Source organism: Thamnophis elegans, chromosome 4, assembly GCF_009769535.1.
Source record: "Thamnophis elegans isolate rThaEle1 chromosome 4, rThaEle1.pri, whole genome shotgun sequence".
Classification (NCBI taxonomy): domain Eukaryota; kingdom Metazoa; phylum Chordata; class Lepidosauria; order Squamata; family Colubridae; genus Thamnophis; species Thamnophis elegans.
In genome coordinates this window covers 31,460,475-31,487,314 of record NC_045544.1, presented here as the reverse complement: position 1 = coordinate 31,487,314, position 26,840 = coordinate 31,460,475, and the positions used below count along the sequence as shown (strand labels likewise).

The 26,840-nt window shown below is 41.3% G+C and overlaps 1 protein-coding gene across 1 annotated transcript in view; it reads right to left on the bottom strand.

Moving 5' to 3' along the window:
• FIG4 (FIG4 phosphoinositide 5-phosphatase) overlaps positions 1-26,840 on the bottom strand; it is a 90,014-nt gene that overhangs the window by 60,437 nt on the left and 2,737 nt on the right. The window contains exons 2-6 of the mRNA XM_032215332.1: positions 25,392-25,490; positions 23,250-23,373; positions 8,185-8,341; positions 4,152-4,202; positions 1,447-1,595 (exon numbers count right to left, since the gene is read on the bottom strand). Coding sequence (XP_032071223.1) covers positions 1,447-1,595; positions 4,152-4,202; positions 8,185-8,341; positions 23,250-23,373; positions 25,392-25,490 — 580 coding nt within the window. The remainder of the gene's footprint in view (positions 1-1,446; positions 1,596-4,151; positions 4,203-8,184; positions 8,342-23,249; positions 23,374-25,391; positions 25,491-26,840) is intronic.

Below are 26,840 nucleotides of genomic sequence, written 5' to 3'. Positions count from 1 at the left end.
CACTACAATGCCAAGCAAGGCCTGTACATTTTTAAAGGAAAAAAAGGTGAAAAGGATATATGCCATGGTTGGAGAGCATGTTCCTTGACACAAAAAGGCATGCAAGAGAAAGTTCTCACTCTTCTCCAGTTCAAATTCAAGGATTCAAATTCAAATTGAATTCCTTTAAGGAATTCAAACTGTATTGCTCTGTTGACAGGTTTTCAGCAACAGCATTGGAAAAGTGACTACTCTTCCTAATTCTACACCAACCCAAATGCTTTATGAGACCTTACAATCTTCTATTGGACAGAATAGGAAGGCACTATTTGAGAGACCGCCTTCTGCCAATTACCTCCCTGCGTCCCATCAGATCGCATAGAGTTGGCCTCCTCCGTATTCCATCCGCCAGTCAGTGCCGACTGGCGACTACTCAGAGGAGAGCCTTCTCTGTTGCGGCTCCGACACTATGGAACAATCTCCCCGTGGAGATTCGTACCCTCACCACCGTCCAGGCCTTCCGCACAGCCCTCAAGAACTGGTTAACCCGTCAGGCCTGGGGATAATCTTATTTCGCCCCTCCCGAATGCTGAGTGAATGCTGAGTTTTATTGTCTAATTTACTTTGTGCACATTTCTTTTTTCGTATTGTCCTACACTCCCCTTTTTGATTGTAAGCCGCCCTGAGTCCCCTCAGGGAAAAGGGCGGCCTATAAATAAATAAATCCAAATCCAAATCCAAATCCACCACATGCACCCTTTTCTACTACATTTAGGGATGCAATCAGTAGTAAAAGGGCTTCCATTTGTTTTCTTTATAGAATGAAATCAGTATGCAATCTTCCTCACAACTATGTAATACTTGCCTACTGCCTAGATGAGACTATAGGGCCATAAAATGTTTCCAGGCTTATGTTCTACAGATCTAATGAACTGTAACTTGTAAAAAATTCTCAAGTTCAAGAGAATTTTTCACACATTTACAGCAGTAACTTGTGAGAAGAGATATCTGGTATAAATAATTATGCATGATTTAATTTTAATTACTTCACACAGTTGAAGTCAATTATCATTGTTTATAACCCAAAGGTATCAGAGAACTATACTTTTTTCCCCATTGGTACTGGTCATTAGTATCTATTGATATTAGTTATATATCATAGGAGATAGGTTTCTTTATAAATAAATCCATAATCACTGATCCTTTATATAAAGGAATTTTCACAAAATAGTAACAATCACTTATTTAAATTATTCTCTTAACTTATATGCTAACTTAACCAAAATAAGAGATCAATAATTTATACAAATTGTTTTGCTTTCAAAGTAAAACTAGGTATAATGCCTTATGTAATCCTTTGTTAACTCTGAACACTTTTAGTGTAATACTGATTAATTTAAAGAAGTTCATGTCTCTGCATTAAAAGCATTACAAAATTAGATTTAGCTGTATGAAAAGGATACTTACAATTTCCATTTTGAGTAGCAAGTCCCTCATCTTCAAATATGTCAAAACACTCTTGACGAGTTCGTGTTGTTTCTGTTTTAAGTACATCTAGAGGCATTCTCAAAACTGTAAGGTTATATTGAAGGGAGTGGGACAGATCATAGCTATAGCTAAAATTTGGAGGAAAAAAAATTAAAAATCTGAAAAGAATTACTGGCCATCATACTGAAAAATTTCAGTTATCCAAAACAAGTTGCTTTAATTTACAGTACTGTATCTTCTAATTGTACAGTTCCTTAGAAATAAAATACCAATTAATCCAACGACAGTGAACTATCAGTATGCTTTATGGGCTGAATTTCAAATGTGTGACAAATTGAGTGAATTATGAGAGTCACAATTCTAGATTATCCAGTCTGAGAAATCAAAATGATGGAATCTATTCACAAAATATAATTTTCTAGTGTATTACAAACACTAGATCATAAAAAGGAAGGTTTTTTATTATGATAGACAAGATTGAATCCATCCATATATGCATTCCAATCCATCACATTATTCTTTTGGGGGGTAAGCAACTGAACAAAAAGACAGAAAAATAGCAAACTAAAGATAGCAATAGCACTTAGGCTTATATATTGCTTCACAGTGCTTTTACACCCCTCTCTAAGCAGTTTACAGAGTCAGCATATTGCCCTCAACAATCTGGGTCCTCAATTTATTCACCTCAGAAGGATTGCAAACCATAATTTTTTCTATCATATAATAATTCATACATACACTAATTCATACATTTGCTCTTTAAACTTCTCATCACTCCGTTTTGGAGGATTTTATTAATTCCATCCACTTGACAGTTCATCACTGTATTTACACACTTACTTAAGTATCTCCATTCTCACTGTATTCAATTTACAAACAGTCCTTGGGTTACAATAACAATTGGAACTGGAACTGCCATTGCTAAGTGGTAAGATCATAAAGTGTGAAGTCATGTGACCACGTTGCTTAGGAATGGCACCTCTTGACAGTCCCGGTTGTCATAGTTAAGTGATGACTACATAGATTGTTAAGTAAGAGCCTCATGTGACTGAAACTTTCAACTTCCTGCTGGCTTTCCCACTGATTTTGCTTGTGGGAAACCGGCATGAAGCATCAGAAATTACAATCATGTGATTATAGCTTGCTGCAACATTGTAATTGTGAGCCGGGCACCATGCACTCAGATCACAATCATGTGACTGTGGGGATGCTGTGGCAATTGGAAATAAGAACCTGTTGTAAGTCCCTCTCTTTTAGCACTGTTGCACATTTGACCAGTCATTGAAGGTCATAGCATGAGGATGAACTCTACTATTATGTTTTCCCTGACTACCCAAGTCCTATTTCATATAATAAAGTAGACACAAACAACTGTTGTACACAGCTTTTTTAGTTTCTTATGACCAAAAAAAAAAAAAATCCTAGCAACAAGCTAGGAACTTCCCTCAGTACTCTTCCACTGGCAACTTGCACATCTAAAAATGTCTAATGGTAGTATCTTCTAATTTCGTTCCACTGAGATAGGTGGTTTCCTTTAAGTTGTATTATTTTTCTATACTACATTCAAAGCCTTCTAAATACTGCCAATCTCCTACTTAAATAACGCTACATAATCCTTCAGATCTTTCCTATATCGAATGAAAATAGGTGCAAAGGATTTGGAATATATATGAGTTGCATTGAAGGAGAGCAAAATGAAGACTGAGAACAGTTTCTCTTAAGAGTGGATGTCTTATGTGTTGAATGGAGGTTTTTAATTCTTCAGTTACTTTTCCTATGAAATACCACAGGACTCAATTCTCCTGTCAAAATTATTTTGAAAAGATGTAATGATAGCTGACAGAATGTGAATGTGACAGCAAATGAGAATACAGGAGCTTAAAGACATTTTTTACAATGAATCTGGAGAATACACCGTAAAAAAGTTACATTCCAAGTCCTTAAAACCTGGGATACTGAAACATCTAAGTTGTAGTCATTCAGGATTACAGAATACTTGATATGGTACACTCCAGAGGAAGATCAGGTTATGCAAATTGGTAAAGAGGTAAGCAAGAAAGAGAGAGCTGAGTAACTTCTTCACAGAGATGCTGTATTTCAGTCATTTGGAATGGCATGGCATGGCATGGCATGGCATAGCATAGCATAGAATACAATAGGTTTATATGCCGTGTGACTATTTTAAGTATACAATTCTAAGACAATAAGAGAAAGAAATATGAAAATTCTAGGTTATCCTCAATAATAAATCAAGGAGCCTTGTTGGCGCAGTGGTTAAAATGCAGTATTGCAGGCTAACTCTGCCCACAGTCTGGAGTTCGATCCTGACTAACTCAAGGTTCACTCAGCCTTTCATCCTTTTGAAGTCAGTAAATGAGGATCCAGATTGTTGGGGGAAGTATGTTGACATTATAAATTGCTCAGAGAGTGCTGTAAAGCAAGGGGTCCCCAACCTCTGGTCCTTGGCCCATTGGAAAGTGGGAAGTGGCAGGCGATTGGGCAAATGTGTGGGCGCATGAAGCTCCATTTCAGCAAGCAGTGGGCACGCATGCAAAATCATCTCCCCTTCCCACTGCTGTTGCTGGTCCATGGAATTGGAATGGTTGGGACAACTCCTAAGTGCTATTGCTAGTGTTATTGTTAATGATTCCAATAAATACTTCAAAATGCAGTTAGAAACATACCTGAAATAAAAATTACTGGATAGATCCACATTCTGAAAAATTCGTAGGTATCTACAGACAAAACCCAAAAGATAATAAAAGGTATTTTATGCAGAAAGAGTATGCTGTCTTTGACACTCTATCAAAACCTTTTGTACTAGCTTTATCAAATAAAAACCTTTATTATGGTCAGTGATCAAATGTAAATACCGTTCAGTAACAATATTACAGGGGGCACAGGGATTGAGAGCAAAATGGGTGAATAAATTATACACACAAAAGGAGAGGAAAAGTGAAAACTGTACACAAGAGTAGCAGACCATATTTAAAGAAGGCAGCAAAAATTGGAAATAATTCTTCACTATTAAGTGCAAACTATATTTCTATATGATGGTCTATTAGGTATTAAATAACAATATATTAAAATTTAGATAAACAATGGGATGATAAAATGTAGAAGCATACACTAAACTAATAAAATTCTATCTGGAATACATTAAGCACAATTGATGTTTACTTAATACCTGATTAATTGTTTATCATTAGCACAATTTTGGGTTATATAAGATGAGAAGAAAGTGAAAGAGAAAGAAAAGAAAAATAAAGTGATTCAAGGAGACTGAGTTATCAGGTTAAGTCGGACGATAATTTTTGCCTTATTTCAACTGTTGCAGATATAAATTCAGCTACTACCTTAGTGATATCAGGATCTGAGACTGAATATAGAGATAATGGATATAGAACTTGTCCATTCTCCTCGGCACTCACAGTAAAATGGGAGTTGTCATCATACAGAAGTTACAGTAAACGAGGACATACAGGATTGTTTCAATTTCCCTGGCAACGTAAGAGCATGTGCACTGGGATACAGGGTTGCTGGCATGTATTAACTAAAACTTTAGTTTTTATTCATTAAGTTGTCGATGCCTTAATTTAGATTTCTGCTTTCTGAATTCAAAGTCTTCCTCTCTTCTATAAGAATGAAAATGCCAGGTAAACACACAACAATAACTTTCTTTAGCAAGAAAATATTATAAGAATAGCAGTTGCATTAAAGTAGACCGTTATCTCTTATTAAGGTCTTTCACAAAACTTCTATTTAGCATCACACTTTGCCAAGTAGACAATCTATGGTAGCTCTGTTCCTAAATCCTAATCCTCTACTTCTATATAATTTGGGGGTTATTTAAGATGAGAAGTTCACTCCATTATCCATAAAACAAAATACCTTTTGTTACAAGAACCAAGTTCTTAATCCATACATACTTCCATAACAGAATGGCTATTAATTAACATAAAAGTCTCATTATGAATGCATACAAAATACCAATGAATTACACAAAAGCCATATACTGGGGCCATTTAGGTCCCTGAAGGAAAACCTCTGCATAATTCAGAAATCCAAATTAAAGCATCTTAAACAGATTTCTGTATCCTTCCATTTAAGTACATATAGTGAATGGCAGCTTTCTAAGTAATACTGTAGATGACATCTTCCACGTGACACTGCTTCATGTAGTTGAAGAGCACTATCATCTTACTTCTCTTTTCAAAATTTATCATGCTAACATAGCCCAGCAGCAAGAATCCAGAAGCAGGTCCAAATTTTGAATTGTACATATTAATTCAAGCCAAAGGGAGCAAATTTGGAGCTATTATAGGCTGTATTGGTTATGTGAATCCTCTTCAAATCACACTGCAGAAATATTTCATTTATTTCTTATGATATTGAACATGTCACTGGAAAGAAAGGGAAGCAATAAACCATGCAACCTACAACAAACCTAGTTGCTAGGCACAGTTTTTCTCAAAAGGTTTTTCCCTTTCTTTTCCAATGTTCTTGCTCAGGTTTGCTGGTTTTTTGCTGTCATGAACTACAGGAAAAGTGTTACTCATTCCCCAAAAGCCATTTGTTCAGGCTGATCAACTCAGTATGAAAATTAGAACCAACACTCTGCATCTATTTTTTTTACATGAACAATCATGTAGCTCAAAATTCTAATCCTACAAGTAAAGACTCTCTTGATGCAAGCTTCTGTGGATATATCTAAGTTGGTTTCTTGGCAATAATATGGAAGTGGATTACATTGCTTTCTTTTTCCAGCCCAGCTGATAGCTTTTTAAGATCAGCTAAAGCCATGATTGCGAACCTATGGCATATACTTTTTACTTTTTTTTTTTTTTACTTTTATTAATAGCAATAGCAATAGCAGTAGACTTATATACCGCTTCATAGGCCTTTCAGGCCTCTCTAAGCGGTTTACAGAGAGTCAGCATATTGCCCCCAACAATCTGGGTCCTCATTTTACCCACCTCGGAAGGATGGAAGGCTGAGTCAACCCTGAGCCGGTGAGATTTGAACCGCTGACCTGCTGATCTAGCAGTAGCCTGCAGTGCTGCATTTAACCACTGCGCCACCTTGGCTCTTATAAATTAAACATTTATAGGCCGCCCTTTTCCCTGAGGGGATTCAGGGCGGCTTACAATAATAGGGGAGGGGAGTGCAGGACAAAACACAAAAAGAAAATGTGAGTAAAAATAATTAGCGGTAAAACACAACATTCATTCAACATTCGGGAGGGGCGAGAGTAAAGTCTTATCCCCAGGCCTGACGGGATAGCCAGATCTTGAGGGCTGTGCGGAAGGCCTGGACGGTGGTGAGGGTGCGGATCTCCACAGGGAGATTGTTCCATAGCGTCGGAGCTGCAACTGAGAAGGCTCTCCTCCGCGTAGTCGCCAGTCGGCACTGACTGGCGGATGGAATTCGGAGGAGGCCTACTCTATGCGATCTGATGGGACGAAGGGAGGTAATTGGCAGAAGGCGGTCTCTCAAATAGCCAGATCCACTACCATGGAGCGCTTTATGAATGGTAAGTAGGACCTTGAAGTGCACCCGGAGATCAACAGGTAGCCAGCGCAGCTCACGGAGGATCGGTGTTATGTGGGCGAACCGTGGTGCGCCCACAATCACTCGCGCGGCTGCATTCTGGACTAGCTGAAGTCGCCGGATGCTCTTCAAGGGCAGCCCCATGTAGAGCACATTGCAGTATTCCAGCCTAGAGATCACAAGGGCTCGAGTGACTGTTGTGAGGGCCTCCTGGTTCAGGTAGGGCCGCAACTGGCGCACCAGGCGAACCTGGGCAAATGCCCCCCTGGTCACAGCTGACAAGTGATGGTCGAAACTCAGCTGTGGGTCCAGGAGGACTCCCAAGTTGCGGACCCTGTCTGAGGTGTATAAATTTTGACCCCCCAGCCTGAGTGATGGAACGTTAGCCAAATTGTTGGGAGGAAAACACAACAGCCACTCAGTCTTGTCTGGGTTGAGTACCAGTTTGTTAGCTCTCATCCAGTCTTTAACAGCCTGAAGACCCCACAGGCGACATGCAGAACCATATTTGCTGGCATGCCAGCCAGCTGATTTTCCAGAGGGCCAGGGGAGGCCGTTTTCGCCCTCCCCAGGCTTCAGGAAAGCCTCCGAAAACTGGGAGGCTGAAAAACGGCACCAATGGGACAACTGGAAGTTCAGAAATGAACTTCTGGTTGGCCCGTTAGGCCTGTTTTTCACCCTCCCCAGCCTCCGGAGGCTTTCCTAAAGCCTGGGGAGGGCAAAAACAACCTCCCCCGCACACCCTAAAGCCGGAAACAGATCATTTCCGAACTTCCAGTTGGCCCGTTGGGGCCGTTTTTCACCCTCTGCAGCTTCCGGAGACTTTTCAGAAGCCTGGGAAGGGCATAAAACAGCCCCAATGGGCCAACCGGAAGTTCAGAAAGGATCAGTTTCTGGCTTCTGGAGGGCCTCTGGAGGGCTGGAGGAGGCCGTTTTTGCCCTCCCCCAGGCTTCAGGAAAGCGTCTGGAAGCTGGGGAGGGGTCATGCATGCATGTGTGGGTGGGCTTGCACACGCATGCACAGGTGGGCAGGGAGGATTGAATTGGTGCGTGCGCACACAATTTTCGTACGCCATAAGAAAAAGGTTCGCCATCACTGAGCTAAGGTAAGCAGAATATGGTATCACATGTTCGTCCCTGTTATCCAAAAAGGAGACTGAAAATTACCTTGCTTCATCGGGATGACTCACTCGTACAGAGTCATTTGGAATGTAGATCATATTTGTATCTTCTATTTTATATACTGCATGTCCTCCAATATCTGCCATCTTTCGTCTCTTTGTAATTAGCACAATGTAATAACCTTCTAAGAATCTGACAAATCCTGCAAGAAAGAGAACAAATTACCTGTTATTTGTATCTGTCACTTGATTCACTATACTACAAGAAGGCTAAAAAAACAAGCACAAATTCTGTCACGGTTGCAATAATTATATTGTATTCCAGGCACCTTATAATACCAGAGATTGGGGGGGGGGGCCTGTCATTCCTGAATAAATATTTAATCTACAGAATTTTGCTAAAGTAACCTCTTTTTCCTGTTAAATTATACATGAAATAATTAATGAATATAAATTGAAAAGTATTTTTCAACATGGCTGTTCACTTCAACTCTTTTGAAAAATTATGTATTGCGTTCTCAAAGCATATTTCATCAAACCAATGCCTGGGGTGAACTGAGGAAAATGGAATGTCCCATTGAGATGAAATCTAAGTAATGAGTTAACTGAACGTTTCTGTATAAGGAAGACAAGGCAGAAAGATAAAAGAGCTGGAAATGAGAGAAAGGAAAGAGGCAGTTAACAAAAGGGGAAAGGAAAGGAAAAGAAAAAAATGATCATTCTGCAAATGAGGATAGTGCTCTACTTCTTTAAACCTATGTTTTATACATATTGTGTGTGTGAGATATATGTACAATACATATAATGTATTAAATACATTTTAGTTGCCCAGCTAAGTAAATGAGAAAGCATAATTAAACTATTAGGAAGACTTGATGCAAGAGCAGATAACTGCAGTATAACAACACTTGATTTATCATTTTAAATTATATATTACCTATCAGCCCTCATCCCCACCCACCATATAAACTCAGAAGTATACCACTTCTAACCAGGCAAATCTAATTTAAATCGAATTTAATTAAATTCTAATTTAATTTAATTAATGCTTCCATTAATATCTGACACTACAATGTCAGATATACTTTGTTCTTCTTAGCTTCCATCTGAATCAGCTGTTCAGCATTGCAATGTATGGTAGATTTCCTAGCAAATCCAGACTGTTAGCCTTTCCCATAATGAAAATTTTCATTAATCTACAATATTTGACACATCAGATTAACTTTTCACTCCTTTAATCTATCGCAGATATCAATCAAGAATTTTGACAAACGACCTTTTATTATGATTCTACAAAGAAGGAGTTATAGCTACTTGTCTATTCAGAGAGTCATTCTGTACACTGTAATAATTGAAAATAGTATGATGCTCAACTTCAACAGCAAATGTTGCAGCCAAGTACTTCAATATGAAATTGTGTGCATTCTAAAAGAGGACGTTTTCCCCATCAGCCTGTTTCAAATGCTTCTAATAAAGGAACACCAGAAAATTGGACTTTTTCCAATGGTGGCACTACTTTCAATGGAACATTCTTCTTATGTTCTCAAATAAATAATGCTGCATGCAAAGAAATCAAATAGCTGCAACACATTTTATCCTGTCATCTCCCTACAGTTTCATCACTCCTACTGCCATCCCAAAAATATCCCTTGAGGATTAGGAGTACTTCCACATAGTGTGAACTGTTTTCTCCTGGTTGCAGGACAATACATTTCAAATGTGAGGAGTCTATTATCAAAGTTACACACAGAAATATTGCAGAACATTATGCAAAATGCAAAAAAATATAATAACAATGATGTACAGTTGGCCATGAAGGCCTATGAGATGGTAGACAAGCACACTCAGTGGTCGGCTGCTGACCTGGCCCAATCTGAAGATGATATAAAACAGATTCTGGCCATTTTCAGCTTCTGGAAGTTTAAGTCTGCTAGGTTGCAAAACATTGATCTAAAGTATGGGTGTCAAACTCAATTTCATTAAGGGCCACATCAGGGTTTTGTTTGACCTCAGGGGGGCTGGGGTGGGGTATACGTAGGTGGGGTGGGTTTGGCCAGGGGCATGGCCAGATCGACATCACTCGTGTCAGGGGCACTTTTGGTGGCCAAGTGCTAAGGCGAGACTTCCTTCAGACCTTCCCTTCCTCTCATTATAATCTCCTTCCTTCCTTCCTTCCTCCCCCCCACCCCCCACTGAGCTCCGCTTTCACTGACAGAGACACTACAGGCTGGATCTTTGCTATTTCCAGAGTGGCTCCGCAGACCAGATCTAAGCCTTGAGTTTGACACCCCTGATATAAAGAATAATTTGAAAGACAGAGACTTTGAAAGTTCTGTTTTTTTTAAAAAAAAATTGAAAAAGGGAAGAATTTCAAAGGATAAGAAAAACACTCAAGGTATTTGGTATTTATTTGGTATTTATTAATACTTATAGGCCGCCCTTTTCCCTGAGGGGACTCAGGGCGGCTTACATAAAATAAAGGGGGGGGGGTATACAGACAATAGACACAACAATACATAGAAGTAAAATAGTAAGCAACATTCATTCATCATTCAGGTGGGGACAGTTATCTTTGTCCCCAGGCCTGACGGGCTAGCCAGGTCTTAAGGGCTGTGCGGAAGGTCTGGATGGTGGTGAGGGTACGAATCTCCACGGGGAGATCGTTCCAAAGGGTCGGAGCTACTACTGAAAAGGCTCTCCTCCGTGTAGTTGCCAGTCGGCACTGACTGGCAGATGGAACTCGGAGGAGGCCTAATCTATGTGATCTTATTGGTCGCAGGGAGGTAATTGGCAGGAGGCGGTCTCTCAAGTACGCAGACCCACTACCATGGAGGGCTTTATGAGTGATAAATAGCACCTTGAAGCGCACCCAGAGATCAACAGGTAGCCAGCGCAGCTCGCGGAGGATAGGTGTTATGTGGGTGAACCGAGGTGCACCCACAATCACTCGCGCGGCTGCGTTCTGGACTAGCTGAAGTCGCCGGATGCTCTTCAAGGGCAGCCCCATGTAGAGCACGTTGCAGTATTCCAGCCTAGAGGTCACAAGGGCCCGAGTGACTGTTGTGAGGGCCTCCCGGTTCAGGTAGGGTCGCAACTGGCGCACCAGGCGAACCTGGGCAAATGCCCCCCTGGTCACAGCCGTCAAATGGTGGTCAAAAGTCAGCTGTGGGTCCAGGAGGACTCCCAAGTTGCGAACCCTCTCTGAGGGGTATAAAGTTTGACCCCCCAGCCTGAGCGATGGAACACTGATCGAATTATTGGGAGGAAAGCACAACAGCCACTCGGTCTTCTCCGGGTTGAGTACAAGCTTGTTAGCCCTCATCCAGTCCATAACGGCCTCAAGACCCCGGTTCATCACGTCCACCGCTTCATTGAGTTGGCACGGGGCGGACAGATACAATTGAGTATCGTCCGCATATTGATGGTATCTTATCCCGTGCCTCCGAATGATCTCACCCAGCGGTTTCATGTAGATGTTGAATAGTAGGGGGGATAAGACCGAACCCTGCGGCACCCCATATGTTAGGGGCCTAGGGGTCGATCTCTGCCCCCCCACTAACACCGACTGCGACCTGTCCGAGAGGTAGGAGGAGAACCACCGTAACACAGTGCCTCCCACCCCCACCTCCCGCAGTCGTCGCAGAAGGATACCATGATCGATGGTATCGAAAGCCGCCGAGAGGTCAAGGAGAACCAGGATGGAGGCATGGCCTCCATCTCTGGCTCTCCACAGATCATCGGTCAATGCGACCAAAGCGGTTTCTGTGCTGTAACCAGGTCTGAAGCCTGACTGGAAGGGGTCGAGATAGCTTGCTTCCTCCAAGGACCGCTGGAGCTGGAAGGCCACCACCTTCTCAACAACCTTCCCAACAAATGGGAGGTTGGAGACTGGACGGTAGTTGTTAAGGACAGCTGGATCCAAAGATGGCTTCTTCAGGAGGGGTCTCACCACCGCCGCTTTAAGTGCGGCGGGGAAGTGCCCCTCCCGAAGAGAGGCGGTAACAACCACCTGGATCCAGCCTCGTGTCACCTCACTGCTGTTAGCAACCAGCCATGAGGGACACGGGTCCAGTACACAGGTGGAGGCACTCACAGCTCTCATGGCCTTGTCCACATCCCCAGGGGCAACATCCTGAAACTCAACCCAGAGGTGGTCTACCAATTCATCCTCTTGTGCCTCGGCTGGAACTGCAGGGATGGAGTCCAAATCTGACCGAAACCGAGCAATTTTGTCCGCTAAGAATTGGGCATAATCCTCAGCTCTACCCTGCAAGGGTTCCCCCGTATCCCTCCTATTTAGGAGGGAACGGGTTATCCTAAACAGGGCGGCTGGGCGGGACTCAGCGGACGCAACCAAGGTGGCAATGTGAGATCTTTTTGCTGCCCTAAGTGCCCTGATGTACTCCTTGGTGCTAGTTGTTAGGATTGCTCGGTTCGACTCGGATTTATCGGACCTCCATAGGTGCTCTAGGCGTCTCCTCTGGCGCTTCATCTCCCGGAGCTCCTCGGTGAACCAAGGAGGCCTCCGGGATCCGCCGCCTCGGAGGGGCCGTAGTGGCGCAATCTGGTCGAGGGTCTCCGATGCTGCCGAGTGCCAGGCAGCAACCAGAGTCTCCACCGGACTGTGGGCGAGAGTATCAGGAATAACCCCAAGCTCCGTCTGGAACCTCAGAGGCTCCATAAGTCGCCTGGGGCGGAACCACCTGGTCGGTTCCTCCTCCCTACAGTGGGGATTTGGTCTCCGGAAGTCGAGCCTCAGTAGGCAGTGGTCTGACCATGACAGGGGTATGATCTCATTACCCCTCAGACCAAGATCACAAGTCCACTGCTCCGAGAGAAATACGAGGTCGAGCATGTGACCCGCTGAATGGGTTGGGCCCCGAATTACCTGGGTCAAGCCCATGGTTGAGACCAGAGATCATCTGAGGAAGATGTTGCAATAAACAAAGATGTGACCAGTTGATATTACCCTATCAGTTCATTCTTCCAATGTCTTGAGTCTTGACCATGCCTGTACATCCCAAGAATTCCACAAAATACTTGTTCTGCCAAGTGTTTTTATGGAGGAATGATTGGCTGTGGCAAATGTGATTGTCCAAAATTGAGCAGTTCTACTTGGGAGAATCTGACATCAAACTCAAAGGTAAATATTACTGGGCTTTGTGTAAAGTAGAAATTATTTACAATGTGAAATAAGTTGAACATACTTGTATAGTACAATATTTTTAATAGCTATGCATTCCAGCTGTGTACTGGCATTTCTGCTAACAAATGGAGCGCTGTGAAAATTGTCTATGGTCTTTTATGTGAAGATGACAGCATTTGCCATAAAAAATGTAATCACCTTGGGAAGCATCCAACATCATTTTTCTAGTGGAGTGATATTTTTTTCTCCTCCATTTCACAGTGTACCCTCTAAAGTTACTTTAGAGATTTGGGAATGAGTATAAAGCAATGGAGGTCAGAGTGAAGGTAAAGCCTTATTGTTTGAACAGATAAAGAACTGAATAATTTTGGATGCAGCCTTTTGAGCTGCATGTGGAATCGCATAAGTCACTTTGAAGCTGATATTTCCATTTGCACAACACTGCATTATACTCAAGAAGGAGGTTCTGGTTTTGAATGTGCAATTTTTCTCCTATGAAAGTGAGCTTGTAAAATAATTAATACTTTAAAAGAATAAATCTATATTGGATTAGGACAGTGATGGCTAACCGTTTCTGGACCAAGTGCCCAAAACACCCCCAAAATGGAATGCGTATGCCCGCCCGCCCCACGCATGTATGTGTGATCTGCCCTCCTGCCCCTGCACATGCATGGGCAAAGCCCACATACACACACATACACTCTGCCCCCTGCGCATGCACAACAGAAACCCCAAAACCAGCTGGCTGGCAGGAGGTGCATGTGCATACGTGGTGGAACTGAACTGGGGCGTCGGCTCACGTGCCCTCAGAGAGTGCACTAAATTATCCTAATCACGAGATTAGGGTAATTCACATGTAAAGTTGTTTCTATGAAGAGCTGTTTTTGAGCTTCATGCTGGCCTCACTGAAATTGCATACTCATTCCTAGTAATAAGCAATACTTGCTTATTGTTAGATGTTAATCAGAAGATGGATATCAGTCCAATTTCATCATCATATGTAAGCTTTAATATTGTAAAATACTTTAAAAAACAGACTAGGAAAACTAGCTTTTAGAAAGTAAAAGTCTTAAAATATAAATTCCTATAATGATACAACAATCAGTTATTTGATATAATATTAATCTGAGATTTGTCTGATAGAAAATTCATGTTCTGATTTCATTGCAACATTAGCATACTCTTCTAAACTTCTCAGGGAGGAGATTGGCATTTTCTCCCAGAAGGTGAAAGTGCTTACTATTGCCCACCTGTCAATTATCACAGTGCGTCAGGGTATGCAAACTTTTATATTATTTATAACCTGACAATTTTGTTCCGGGAGATTTTTTTAAAATACATCTATAATCAACAAGTACTTTACCACACAGTCACCAGCTCTTAAATCTTGCCTTTCAATTAAAAAGTAAAAACATAAAAGCAGTTTAAGGGGAAGAATACATATTAATATTTGAAGTTCCTTAATTTGTCTCAACTAGTTGCATGTAAAGCAAAAATAAAAATAAAAAGTGATTCACACAATGAATAAGAACAACCAAAATTATAGCACACAGCGGTATACTAACTATTGCAAAGATTTTCTATGTTTCTCCAAGTAGTTAATTAGTAGCCAACATAGTTTGAATAATTGTCACCATTATATCTGCAGGATCAGAAAAAACCCACCTGGAAAAACAAAACCTGACCCACATATTAAAATATATAATCATTATTTTTAGTTTCATATTTAGAAAATACTATGTAACTGCAAGCGTTTGATTATGAAAAAATGCAATTTTTAATCATGTGCTTTATATATAGGCAGAAATGCAGTTCATTACATTCTTGATATTATTTTTGATATTGTGTTACTGTGCCTGCTTTTTAAAAGTGCATGTTTTCATAAGAATTATAGAGGAAAATAACCCTGTAGTATTGGTGCCATAGTATCATTATTTACTTTTAGAAAATTGCATTAATGTTGTTATACTTTTCTGCTAATGAAAACATAAAGACGCTGTTCTCCTGTGTGCTGCTTGGAGAGTCCAAGCATGGGTTAAATTCTGCCTAATTGCGCAGGACTGTATTGGAAATCTTTAGCCATGCCTCTGATTCTGTGCTAGTTAGTTTGCCAAGGCCCAGCATAGGGCTGGCTCTACCTCAGTACCTCAGGGGTCTGTAAACCACCCCATTTCAGAAAGTGAGGAAGAAGGACATGATTTATCCTCTGACATCACTCTGGGTAATGGGGGATCTCCAGCTCCATCCATAGCAGAGGCTGCAGGGCTCTTTGATTGTCCTTCAGACATGGAGGCTGAGTCCATTCAACAGAGGCCTCTGACTCCAGACCCGGTCAGTGCTCCTGCTGAGACGGGGACCCGTCCAGCGGAGGATAGGGGCCCTAACCTTTTTGCAAAAATGCAAGAAGTAATTGCAAAGGCCATTTCTCAGGGCATTGCTGAGGGCCTGAAGCAAAAAGACAACCGTCCACCCAGATTGGTACTCTTCCCACCCCTAGTGGCAGTGACAAGAGGTTGTATACCTTGGAGCCCAGCTTGGAGGATCTATTAAAGCTGCCTCCCGTAGATGCCCCGGTGCAGGCCTTTACGTCTTCCTCAGTCCTTCCCCCCGAACTTCTTGAGGGGTGGAAGTCAGAAGACAAAAGGGCTGAAAAGGCTTGTCATAAAATGCACCAGCTGCCTGCCTGGACATTTAGGCGTCTAGCTCAGCCTTTTTCTTTTCTAGAGTGTTTCTGTTCTGGCTCAGGCAGCTCTTGGCCAAGCTTCCTGCAGGGGATACCAGATTGAGAAAGGACATTAATAAAATTGTTGCATCAGTTGAATACACTGCTGATGCCACCCTGAACGCCACAAAATTTGCATCCAGAGCCCTGGCATCCAATGTCACCTCTCACCGCCTTCTGTGGCTCCGACATTGGAATGCAGACATGCATTCCAAATGGAAGCTGGCCTCTGCTCCCTTCAAGGGAGGCAAACTATTTGGGGAGGCCCTAGATCCAGTCGTTATCGAAAATAAGGACAAGAAAAAGGTCTTGCCTTCGGTCCCTAGGAAAACGGATCACAGCCCCCCCTCCTTTTGGAGACAGCCTTTTCAGGTACCTGAGGCTGCCGTTAGGCCCCCTGCCTTTTAGCATCTCTATCCTCAAGGGGCAGACCGGTTCCAGGACAGGCAGTCCTTTTGGGACAAGGGCAGGCAGCAATATTTCTCCAAGCGTCCCTTTGCGGCGGAGCTGGCTCCAAGCACTTCCGCTGTTATAAGTGACCACCAACAGGCGGCTCCCATAGGCGACCAGCTACAGCTGTTTCTGGCCCAATGGGAGCGAACCACCTCAGACATATGGGTATTACAGACAATACGCCTAAGTCTGACTCTGGAATTCATATTCCCCCCCCCCACCCATATCATTTCATTCATTGCCCCACTCCCGCTTGCCCAGTCAAAACATCTCTCATGGAGAAGGAAATTTCGGGCCCTTCCATTCGGGCTATCATCGGCCCTAAAAACCTTCACAAAGCTGTTGGCAGCGGTAGCAGCCTCCTTCAGATCTCGTCCAGTGCGGCTCCAATGCTACATGGATGACATCCTCATACAGTCGTCCTCCCATGTACAAGCGACACGAGACCTCCAGATCACAATGAGAACCCTTCAAGAGCAAGGGTTCTCCGTCAATCTGGAGAAGAGCCATATTGTTCTCACGACAAGGCTACTGCATCTCGGAGCCATGATCGACACCATGAGCTGTCAAGTGCTCCTGTCGCCAGACTGTCTTGCCAGCATCAGGGAACTAGTGCACCAGGTTCGAACATCACGCCAAACCTCAGTAGTGCTCCTGTCTCAAATTCTCGGCAAAATGATTTCATGCCTCTCCATAGTGCTTTGGGTGAGACTCCACTCTCGACAACTGCAATGGCTCCTCCTACCTCATCAGAGGGCCAAAGCCAGCAACTCGTTGTCCCGGATACCAGTGCCTCAAAGGGTTCAGAACTATCTTTGATTGTGGCAGTCACCAGCCATGTCAAAGGGCAGCTTCTTCAAAGAACCAGATCACCTCATCATCACGACCGACGCCAGGTTTTTATTCAGGTTCCACTCACTCACTGTTCTGTTGGTGAGCTCACCTGCACAACAAGGTAGCACAGGACAGGTGGTTCCTGGAGGACTTGATACATAGTATCAACTGGCTAAAGCTGAAGGTAGCATGTCTCGCCCTTCTACACTTCAGTCAGAACATTTGAAGTCACCGCGTCAGGATTCTCACCAACAATGTGGCAACGAAGGCATATATAAACGGTCAGGGGGGCACCCGCTCCAGATCTCTGATGGCAGAGGCCCTGGCCCTGAAAGCCAACATTCCCTCACGGTGATTTGCTGGCTGGGAGGAAAGCATGGCAAGCAGAAAACAGCCAGTGAAGAAAAGCGCGTGAAACGTCTTCCAAAATGGCGCTTTTTGGAAGATGAGGGAGCTATCAGGTGCAAACTGGAGCCTCCGACGAGGACTCCAGGCAGCTGGGAGGAAAAGGAAGCCTGCTACCTCCCCCGTGCCCATCAGCAACCGCTGGACAAGCACCCCTCAGTCACAAGCTCCATCAACGACGTGGAGCCAGAAAGCCCCGAAAGTCCTCACCAGCGATTTTAAAGCAAAGAAGGTAAAAGAAATTCAGCTAACAGCTAAGACAAAAATAAAAAAAATCCTTATGCCAACTGAGGGAGAGTCCCAGTCTATTCACACAAGCACTGAGAAGCTCCCCAAACATGTGTCCGAACTTGGCTGGACTGAGTTTTTAAACTGGCCCTCAATGAGGAGGGGAGGCGTGGCTAAGAAAATTAACTCAGTCCTTGGGCAAATAGACTGAATTTAACCCATGCTTGGACTCTCCCGCAGTGCACAGGAGAAGCATCTCTGCTCCCTTCCAGCAGAGCACATCTCCGGGGTAGATAACACACGAGCAGACTGGTTGAGTAGGGAAACCACTGATCAGTCAGAATGGCAACTACACCCAGACCTCTTCTTCCAAATCTCTGATAGGTTCGGGACCCCAGTAGTAGATCTATTCACCACCCCGGAGAACACGCACCATCCCAGGTTTTTATTCACATTCCACTCACCGCAGGCAGAAGAGGTCAATGTTCTTCATTGTTGTGGCCTCCCGGTCTCCTCTACACCTTCCTGCCACTCCCTCTCATCCCCAGAGTGATCTGAAAGATTCTGACAGAAGGCACAGAAGTTCTCCTAGTGCACCCTTCTGGCCGAGATGAACCTGGTTTGCCGATCTCGTCAGCCTGTCTGGCACATTCCTCAGAGTGAGGTCTCTCTCAGCCAGGGGTCCTTCCACCAGCCAGAGCCCCACTGGCTCCAGTTGGCCGCCTGGCACTTGAGAGGGATCTCCTGAAGAGGGACAGGCTCTCCAACAAAGTCATCTAAACTATACAAACTGCCAGACAACCTTCTTCAGCCAGGATCTACGATGCCACCTGGGCTGCTTCCTCTAGGTGGTGTGCAAAGAACCAGATACCGTTTGCTTCCATTCCGCAGATCTTAGAATTCTTGCAGGAAGGACTGGAACAGGGGTTGGACCCCAACACGCTGAGGCGCCAGGTGGTGGCATTATCTACGATTTTAGCTCCCAACAAGCATCTATCACTTGGGCGCTACTCCAGGATCTGCAGCTTCCTCAAGGGAGCTTCAAATCTTCGACCCCCAAGGTTTTCCGTCGCTACCCGACCTGGAAGTTGGAGATAGTTCTGAGGGTCTTTACCGGTCCTCCCTTTGAACCCTCAAGAGACATCAGCATCAGACATTTGGCACTCAAAACAGCTTTTCTCATCATCAGTCAGGGAGGACTTATGTATCATTCACTCTGACCAGGTTGTACTCCGCATGGACCCTTCCTTTTTGCCAAAAGTCAACTCCTAGTTCCACAGGGCCCAGGAGGTCATCCTCCCGGACTTTTGTCTGCACCCTCAACACCCAAGAGAGAAACGCTGGCACATGCTTGATATCTGCAGGGCCTTGAGAAGGTATGTCAAGCGCACTGCTTCTTTTGGACGCACTGAATCTCTCTTTATATCATTCCAGCTGGCATATATGGGCCATAAAGTCACCTCATCGACCATTGGATGCTGGTTACGTGCTTGTACAGCCCTCACCAATGAACTTCAGGGCAAGACAGTTCCACGACTTATCACTGCCCACTCCACAAGGAGCGCCGCAACCATCGCAGCTTGGATGACCCAAGAGCCCATTGAACAGATCTGCAAGGTGGCGACCTGGGCATCACCATCTCCATTTGTTCAAAATTATAAGATGGACAAGTTTCCATCAGCTGAGGCAGCATTTTGGAGAAGAGTTCTTCAGGGTATTCACTCCAGCGCAGAGACCCATGACTCTACTACTCCCCACCCTAGTGACATTTAGCTTGGGTATGTCTCATGCTTCGACTATCCAAGCAGCGCACAGGAGAAGGAGCATTGGCTTACCGGAACTGTCTTTCCTGTGCACTGCGGGAAAGTCCAAACCCGCCCCCAGGGTCTCTTTCAGCTGACAACATCTTATTTGTGGACTCAATTTTTGAAGATATCAGAGGAAATCACTACCGAACATTTGACAGGTCCACGCCTTTATTGAAAAACTGACTTTAGTACAGAACCAGAGGCATGGCTACAGATTTCCAATTCAGTCCTGGGCACTTAGGCAGAATTTAACCTATGCTTGGACTCTCCCGCAGCAAACAGAGAAGACAGTTCAGGTAAGCCAACTTATTTTTAGAAGCCACAGCTATTATTTTGAGTCATATTTCTTAAGTGTTTCTGCAAAGCCATGGAAATAATGCAAAAGTAATAGTTTGTAAAAATGAGGAGACATTGGAGACTTTAGATCAAAAATAAGCAGTCTAAAACTGTACATGTATTGGATAACTCCCATCTTTGCTCACATTAAAGCTGACAAATATTGTTGTCTTAACCATTCAGTCATGTTCGACTCTGAGTGACTTTATAGGTAAATTCTTCATGCTACTGTGTCAAGCACAGCTTCTTTCAGTTATGATAGACATTAGGGGTTCAGCATTGTACCTATTCCCACTCTAAGTCACGTAAATTGCACACAAAAAAACAAAATATACAGTACAAGCGAAATTGGGTACAGATTGATCTTTCAATACATATTATCCCTGCCTATATAATGATGCATCAAGCAGAGTAGTTTACTGGTCATCTATTACGGTCTGTCAAATGCACAATTATTTCTTTGTTTCACAGTCCCAGTTGAACAATAAACATTTCATTGAGTATCTGATGGGATTCTTAAGCAACAATATGTAATTGCATAACAGCTACTTTTCCAGTTGCCACTAAAATTTTAATAGTAAATTTGCACTCTTGTTGACAGCAGTTCTTGTGAGAATTCACAAATCAGTAGTTCAGTAATAAGCAAGTGATACTCATGGCTTTTAGCCCTCCATTCCAGACTATAGAAGAAGGTGCCATTAATTTATAATAGCAGTTACTGTGCACTCAGAGAGTATTCAGACCCCCTTCACTTTTGTCAATTTTGTTATACTGCAGCCTGATTCTACAGTTGTTAATATTTGGGGGGTTTTCTCATTAATCTACATTCATTATCCCATAATGACAAAGTGAAAACAGAATTGTCTATAAATTTATTAAAAAGAAAAAACTAAAACATCTCATAGGCATAAGGATTCAGATCCTTTCCAACAACATGTGAAATTCAGCTCTGGTGCCACCCATTTCTCTTGATCGTTGCTGACATGTTTCTATCTACAACTTGAATGGAATCAACCTGTGGTAAATAAAATTGATTGGACATGATTTGGAAAGGCATGCACCTCTCTATAGAAGGCGTCACAGCTGTAGCAAAGCAAAAGGCATGAGGTTAAAAAAACTGCCTGTAGAGTTCAGAGACAGGATTACTGCAAAGCACAGATCTGGAGAAAACTATAATAAAATTTCTGCTGCGCTTCAGGTTCCTAAGAGCACAGTGGCCTCCATAATTCTCAAATGAAAGACATTTGGCGCAATCAGGATTCTTCCAAGAGCTGGTTGTCCAGTCAAACTGAGCAATCAGGGGAGAAGGGTCTTAGAAAAAGACATGACTAAGAACCCAATGGTCACTCTGACTGAGCTTCAGAGATCCTGTGTGGAGATGGGACAGAATTCCAGAAGGACAACCATCACTACAGCCCTCGACAATCTGGGCTTTAAGACAGTGACCAGATAGAAGCCTCTCTTCAGTGCATAACACATGAAAACACACTTGTTTTTGCAAAAAAGTACCTGAAGGACAGTCAGATAGTGAGAAACAAATGCTAAGCGGGCTTTCATGTGTTTTGCACTGAGGAGAGGCTTTCATAAAGTCCAGATCGGTGGAGGTCTGCAGTGATGGTTTAGCCATCCCATGTCTACACAGGATACCTGGAGCTCAGTCAGAGTGACCATGGGGTTCTTGGTCACCTCTCTTACAGTTCAACAACTGTAGAATCAGGCTGCAGCATAAAATTGAGAAAAGTGAAGGCGGTCTGAATACTTTCTGAATGCACTGTATTTTCAGACCTCTACTCCTGACAGTGAAGGAGGATATAAATTGACATGAACATATGGAAAAGATGTTTTTAGGTGTTCTTGACAATTAGTGCTACTTTGTAGTTCTAGAAGAAAGTAAGACTGTTAATTTTATCAAAAACAAATATATCATGCATCAGTCCCAAGAAATTAGTCATTGTATAAGCGTATGTATGTAACATTTTTCACCATCCAACTTCTGAAAAACAGTATTGGACTGAGCAATAAATTCTTTCATAAGAGCATGTGTATTCTGAAAAGAGGCAATGAGTTGAAATCAACTACTGTGGTTCACATTTCAAATGTTAGTATCCATACTGATTCTGAGCTTATCATCTTAATTCTTGTCTTTGGGGAAAATATTTTCTTGAACATTGTTTGCATCTTTTTTTTAGATTTAAGACTTTTAATTCTGAAGAGTTGAGCATAGGATTTAAAAAATAAAATAAAAAGAATCCTTCTGTTGTTTTTTTTAAAAAATAACTATAAATGTTATCTTTTTTTCACTGTTTCTCAACAATACACAGCCTAAACTCTCTAATCAAAGTTGTAGCTTTTGTTTCCATTATAAATGAAGGTTTATATTTAGCATTATGTTTTCTTCATAAATGATATGGATATTAGAAGTATTTTTATTAAAGTGGAAATATATTTTTGTGTTATAGATGTATTAAGTGATAATTCATTATCACTTAATGGATTCAGCAGGGTCCAAGAAGAAAAATAAAAGTCTGCTGTGTATATTTGCTTTTTGATCACACACTGCTGAGTATCACTAGTAACCTTTAGGTACAATAAAGTCTGCTCTAGTTTACTGAGAATATAAATATTTTGCATCTGCTTAGATCAGTGGTTCTCAACCTGTGGGTCGGGACCCCTTTGGGGGTTGAACGAACCTTTCACAGGAGTCGCCTAAGACCATCGGAAAACACATATTTTTGATGGTCTTAGGAACTGAGACACCAATTTTATGGTTGGGAGTTAGCCGCTCCGAGTCTCTCGGGAATAGGGCGGCATACAAATTGAATAAACATCAAACACAATATGAGGAACTGTATTAAAGGGTCACGGCATTGGGAAGGTTGAGAACCACTGGCTTAGATGGTATTCTGTCTATAAACTTAAAAAAAAAAAATCTACATGTTTTCTACCATTGATATAGATATCATATATTTTTAGGCTGAAAAGCAAACTAAAAATGTATTTATGTATTTATTTAAACAAACACACGAACACAATTATTATCCAAATTATTACTATATCTTTATTTCCAGAGTTCTTGTTTGAATTTTGCTTCATATGTGTGTTTTGTGCTTATGTCCAAAATAATAATTGCAGTGGCTTGGCCGTTATCAAAACAAACTAATAAAAATAAAACAACTTACCTACTATCCCAAAAGCAGAGACAGCACGTAATAATCCAGATGAGCCCTTTTGTCCAATTTTTGTCCTATTGCCCAGATCTAAACGGCCTAGTAGCTCTCTCACTTCTTGCTGGGTATATATATGCTTGAAAATGAAAATGTAGTCATTTAAGTATTTCTGACTGTATTAAAAAACTTCAATTATAACGTCTACAAAACAGTTTCAGTCACCTTCCTAGGTCAGAAGTACCTATTTTGCATGAGCTCAAGGACAGCATAAACTTTGTTTGATATGATTCGCTAATGAAGGCATAACAATACTGAGAATCTTTCTAGTACAGGTAGTCTTCGAATTACAACTTCAAAGTTACAATGACACTGAAAAATGTGACATGACCATTTTTCACAGGTGCGTCTTTTGCAGGATCCCTATGTGAACATGTGATCAAAATTCATATGCTTTGGAACTGGTTCATGTTTATGACCATTGCTGTGTCCCAAGGTCATGTGATCACCATTTGTGACCTTCTGACAAGCAAAGTCGGTAAGAAAGCCAGATTCAATTAAGGTCATAAAATGGGGCAAAACTCATTTAACAAATCTCTCACTTAACAGAAATTTTGGGTTCAACTGTGGTCATAAATGGAGTACTACCTGTATTATATGTAGACAGGTTATAATCGCAATAGCACTTAGACTTATATATCACTTCACAGTGCTTTACAGCCCTCTCTGAGCAGTTTACAGAGTCAGCTTATTGCCTCCAACAATCTGGCTCCTCATTTTACCGACCTCGGAAGGATGGAAGGCTAACCTTGAGCCAGTTTTCCATCATGTTTGTAGATACCCAACAATTCTTGTCTCATAGCATTTTTATACATTTTATTTTTTTAAGTAATATTTTAATGGGATGTTCCTATACTTAAAATCAAAAGTACCAGTTTATATCATTATCTTTTTTTCAAAGAATCTCTCTGACCCCAAGTGGGATTGATAAGTATTGGTAAAAAAAGTAAAATGGAAGGGCCAATACTAGGTGATTTATCTGAAACACTGATTTGACAGAAAAGAGATAAAGGGATGCAGGGATGTCAGACAACATCCTGAGAAGTAGGCTAGTGCAAGTGATGGGGATTTGGAAAAACCAATACTCTATGGTTAATTATTTTGCCCGTAGTGACTACTTTATGAATGAGCAAAGTATTTCATCACGTCAGACATTTTCTGAGAATATCTATGACTCTCAAAATTTCAAATACATACAAAAATATATGCATGTTTAATTACCATTAACAGTTTAAGGATTATTTTATTTGAATCTTATTACTACTTTCTCCCGTTTCTATTTTGCTCCTTTATCTTATAATGTTCACCACATATATATTTAGTCCCAAGCACAAATACATGGAATATTGGGGGTGGGGGAGGGGGAGAAAAATTAACAAAAGGAAGAAGCATTCCTTTTTAGCATATATCTTTGGAGAGGAAATCTAGAATTTTATCTTTAGAGTAAAGTAAAGAAAAATGCTGCCTAAAATTCAAAATGTGTTATATTTCCTCCCAAAGTTCCAAATGCCCCCACAAACACCGTTGTCATATTCTTTGGGGGAGTAAATTATTAAGAACAACTGGGAGTTTATTGTGAATAATACAACTCAGGTAAAATTAACTCAAAATCAAGGTTCTTACACCCAAAATCTAAGAAAAATAAGAATCCCTTCCACCATAAATACTGGTTTGTTATTATTACATAAAATATGAAATTCATGAATTTCCCAGAATAAACCTCAGAAGTTCCAATTTTCCTTTTAGAGTCAAAAAATAAATCTAAGACATGGTTTCTAATTGAGCTTTATCCAAAGATGTCCTTCCTTCACCTGAAGCAGCTCTTTCAATAAACCCTGTCAGGGAAGTTAATGTCATAATTCTTTTTATTCAGAAATTGTTCTTCCTTAGAACCAAGCCTTCTCTCCAAGCAATTTATTTACTGTTGCTTAACCCATTTATTAGGAAACTATGTAAAACAAAACAGTGTTATGAAAATAAATAATAAAAAGAAAGAAAATACTGAGAATTTAAATGTAGCTTAAATCCAATATAGTGTTATATTGGATTCTTATATTTTCTTTTGAATAGCAACATCTCAAATGCTGAAGTACTCACTCTGTCATCAATAACAACTAAATCCTTAGGTTCTGTGCGATCGATTTTCAAAACACGATATTTGGTTTCTGCCTGGTTACTTCCAACAAGAAAATATCGCTGGGGATGTAAAAAAAAGTGCAAATAAAATATTAAAGCAATAGTTATGGACGTTTTATACTTACTGCAAGTCGTGCAATTATATTGACATGAGCTTTCATTTGCAAGAATGAAGTTCATCCAATTTACAGTAATTCAATCAGTTCGTCTATTAACAATACTCTTCAAATATAATTTATCATCCTGATATTTTTGAAATATACATTTTACATTTTTTTTAAAAACTGTCCTGACACCCTCATTCTATTTTAATTTCTGACTTCAACCTTGTTACATTAATAGCATTATTTCCTTATTTTGACCCACTGAACAATCAGTTAATACCATTTGCGATGCTTTCTAATACTTCTAAAATTTTTGAGGTAAAAGATGACATCCTATCAATTGTACTAGATGTACAATTTGACAAGAATATTGGGAGAAAGTAAATTGTGTTTATACAAAGAGCACTAGAGTCAGGAGTTAAGTGAATTGTGCTCTGTTTTATGATCTTTTGGGCTCAGTTGTTAAGTGAATCATTGCAGTTAAGTAAATCATTGAATCGTTAAACGAATCTGGCTTGGTCCATTGACTCTACTTATTGGAAACTAGCTGGGAAGATTACAAATGATGATCACATGACCCCAGGACAGTGCAACTGTCATAAGTACATGCCAGTTGCCAAGCTCCTGAATTTTGATCCTGTGTCTATGGAGATACTACAACAATTGTAAGTGTGAAAGCCTGTCATAAATCACTGTTCAGGGCTGTTGTAACTTCAAATGGCTACTAAACTAATGGTTGTAAGTCAAGGACTATATGTAATGCAATGGTTAACTGTAGTAATTACATTACATTATTCTTACAAACCACCCTCCCCAAATTTAAAAGCAAAATCTTCTGTTTCTTTGCCTTTGGCCCTATTTTACTTTTTGAAATACAGCATTTCCGTTAATTTATTGTTACACTATATTAGTGCTACTAGCTGCTGGATTTTATTTAATGTGCCATGATAGCAGTTGGCGTGCCATTTTGCTGTTATAAAGCATGGATTGTGTGCATTATAAGTGAACTGAAGTTTTCATACTTTTTTTTTTTTTTGCAATTTTCTCAGGGAATTATTTCTCAGCATTGAGTTATTTTATTATATCTACAACTTACTGACCATACAACACATCATAAGCCATATATATAATTTTTATGCAGGGGTATCCTGTGATATGAAAACTATTTCAAGGTTTAGACTAAGCCATAAACCACACTGAATAACACTGCCAGAGATAAACTCTGAAAGCCACTGAAAGGCTAACAGAATCCTCATAGCGTCTATGGAGATTCTCAGTATTCCAAGTCATGATTGTTCCAAAGGTG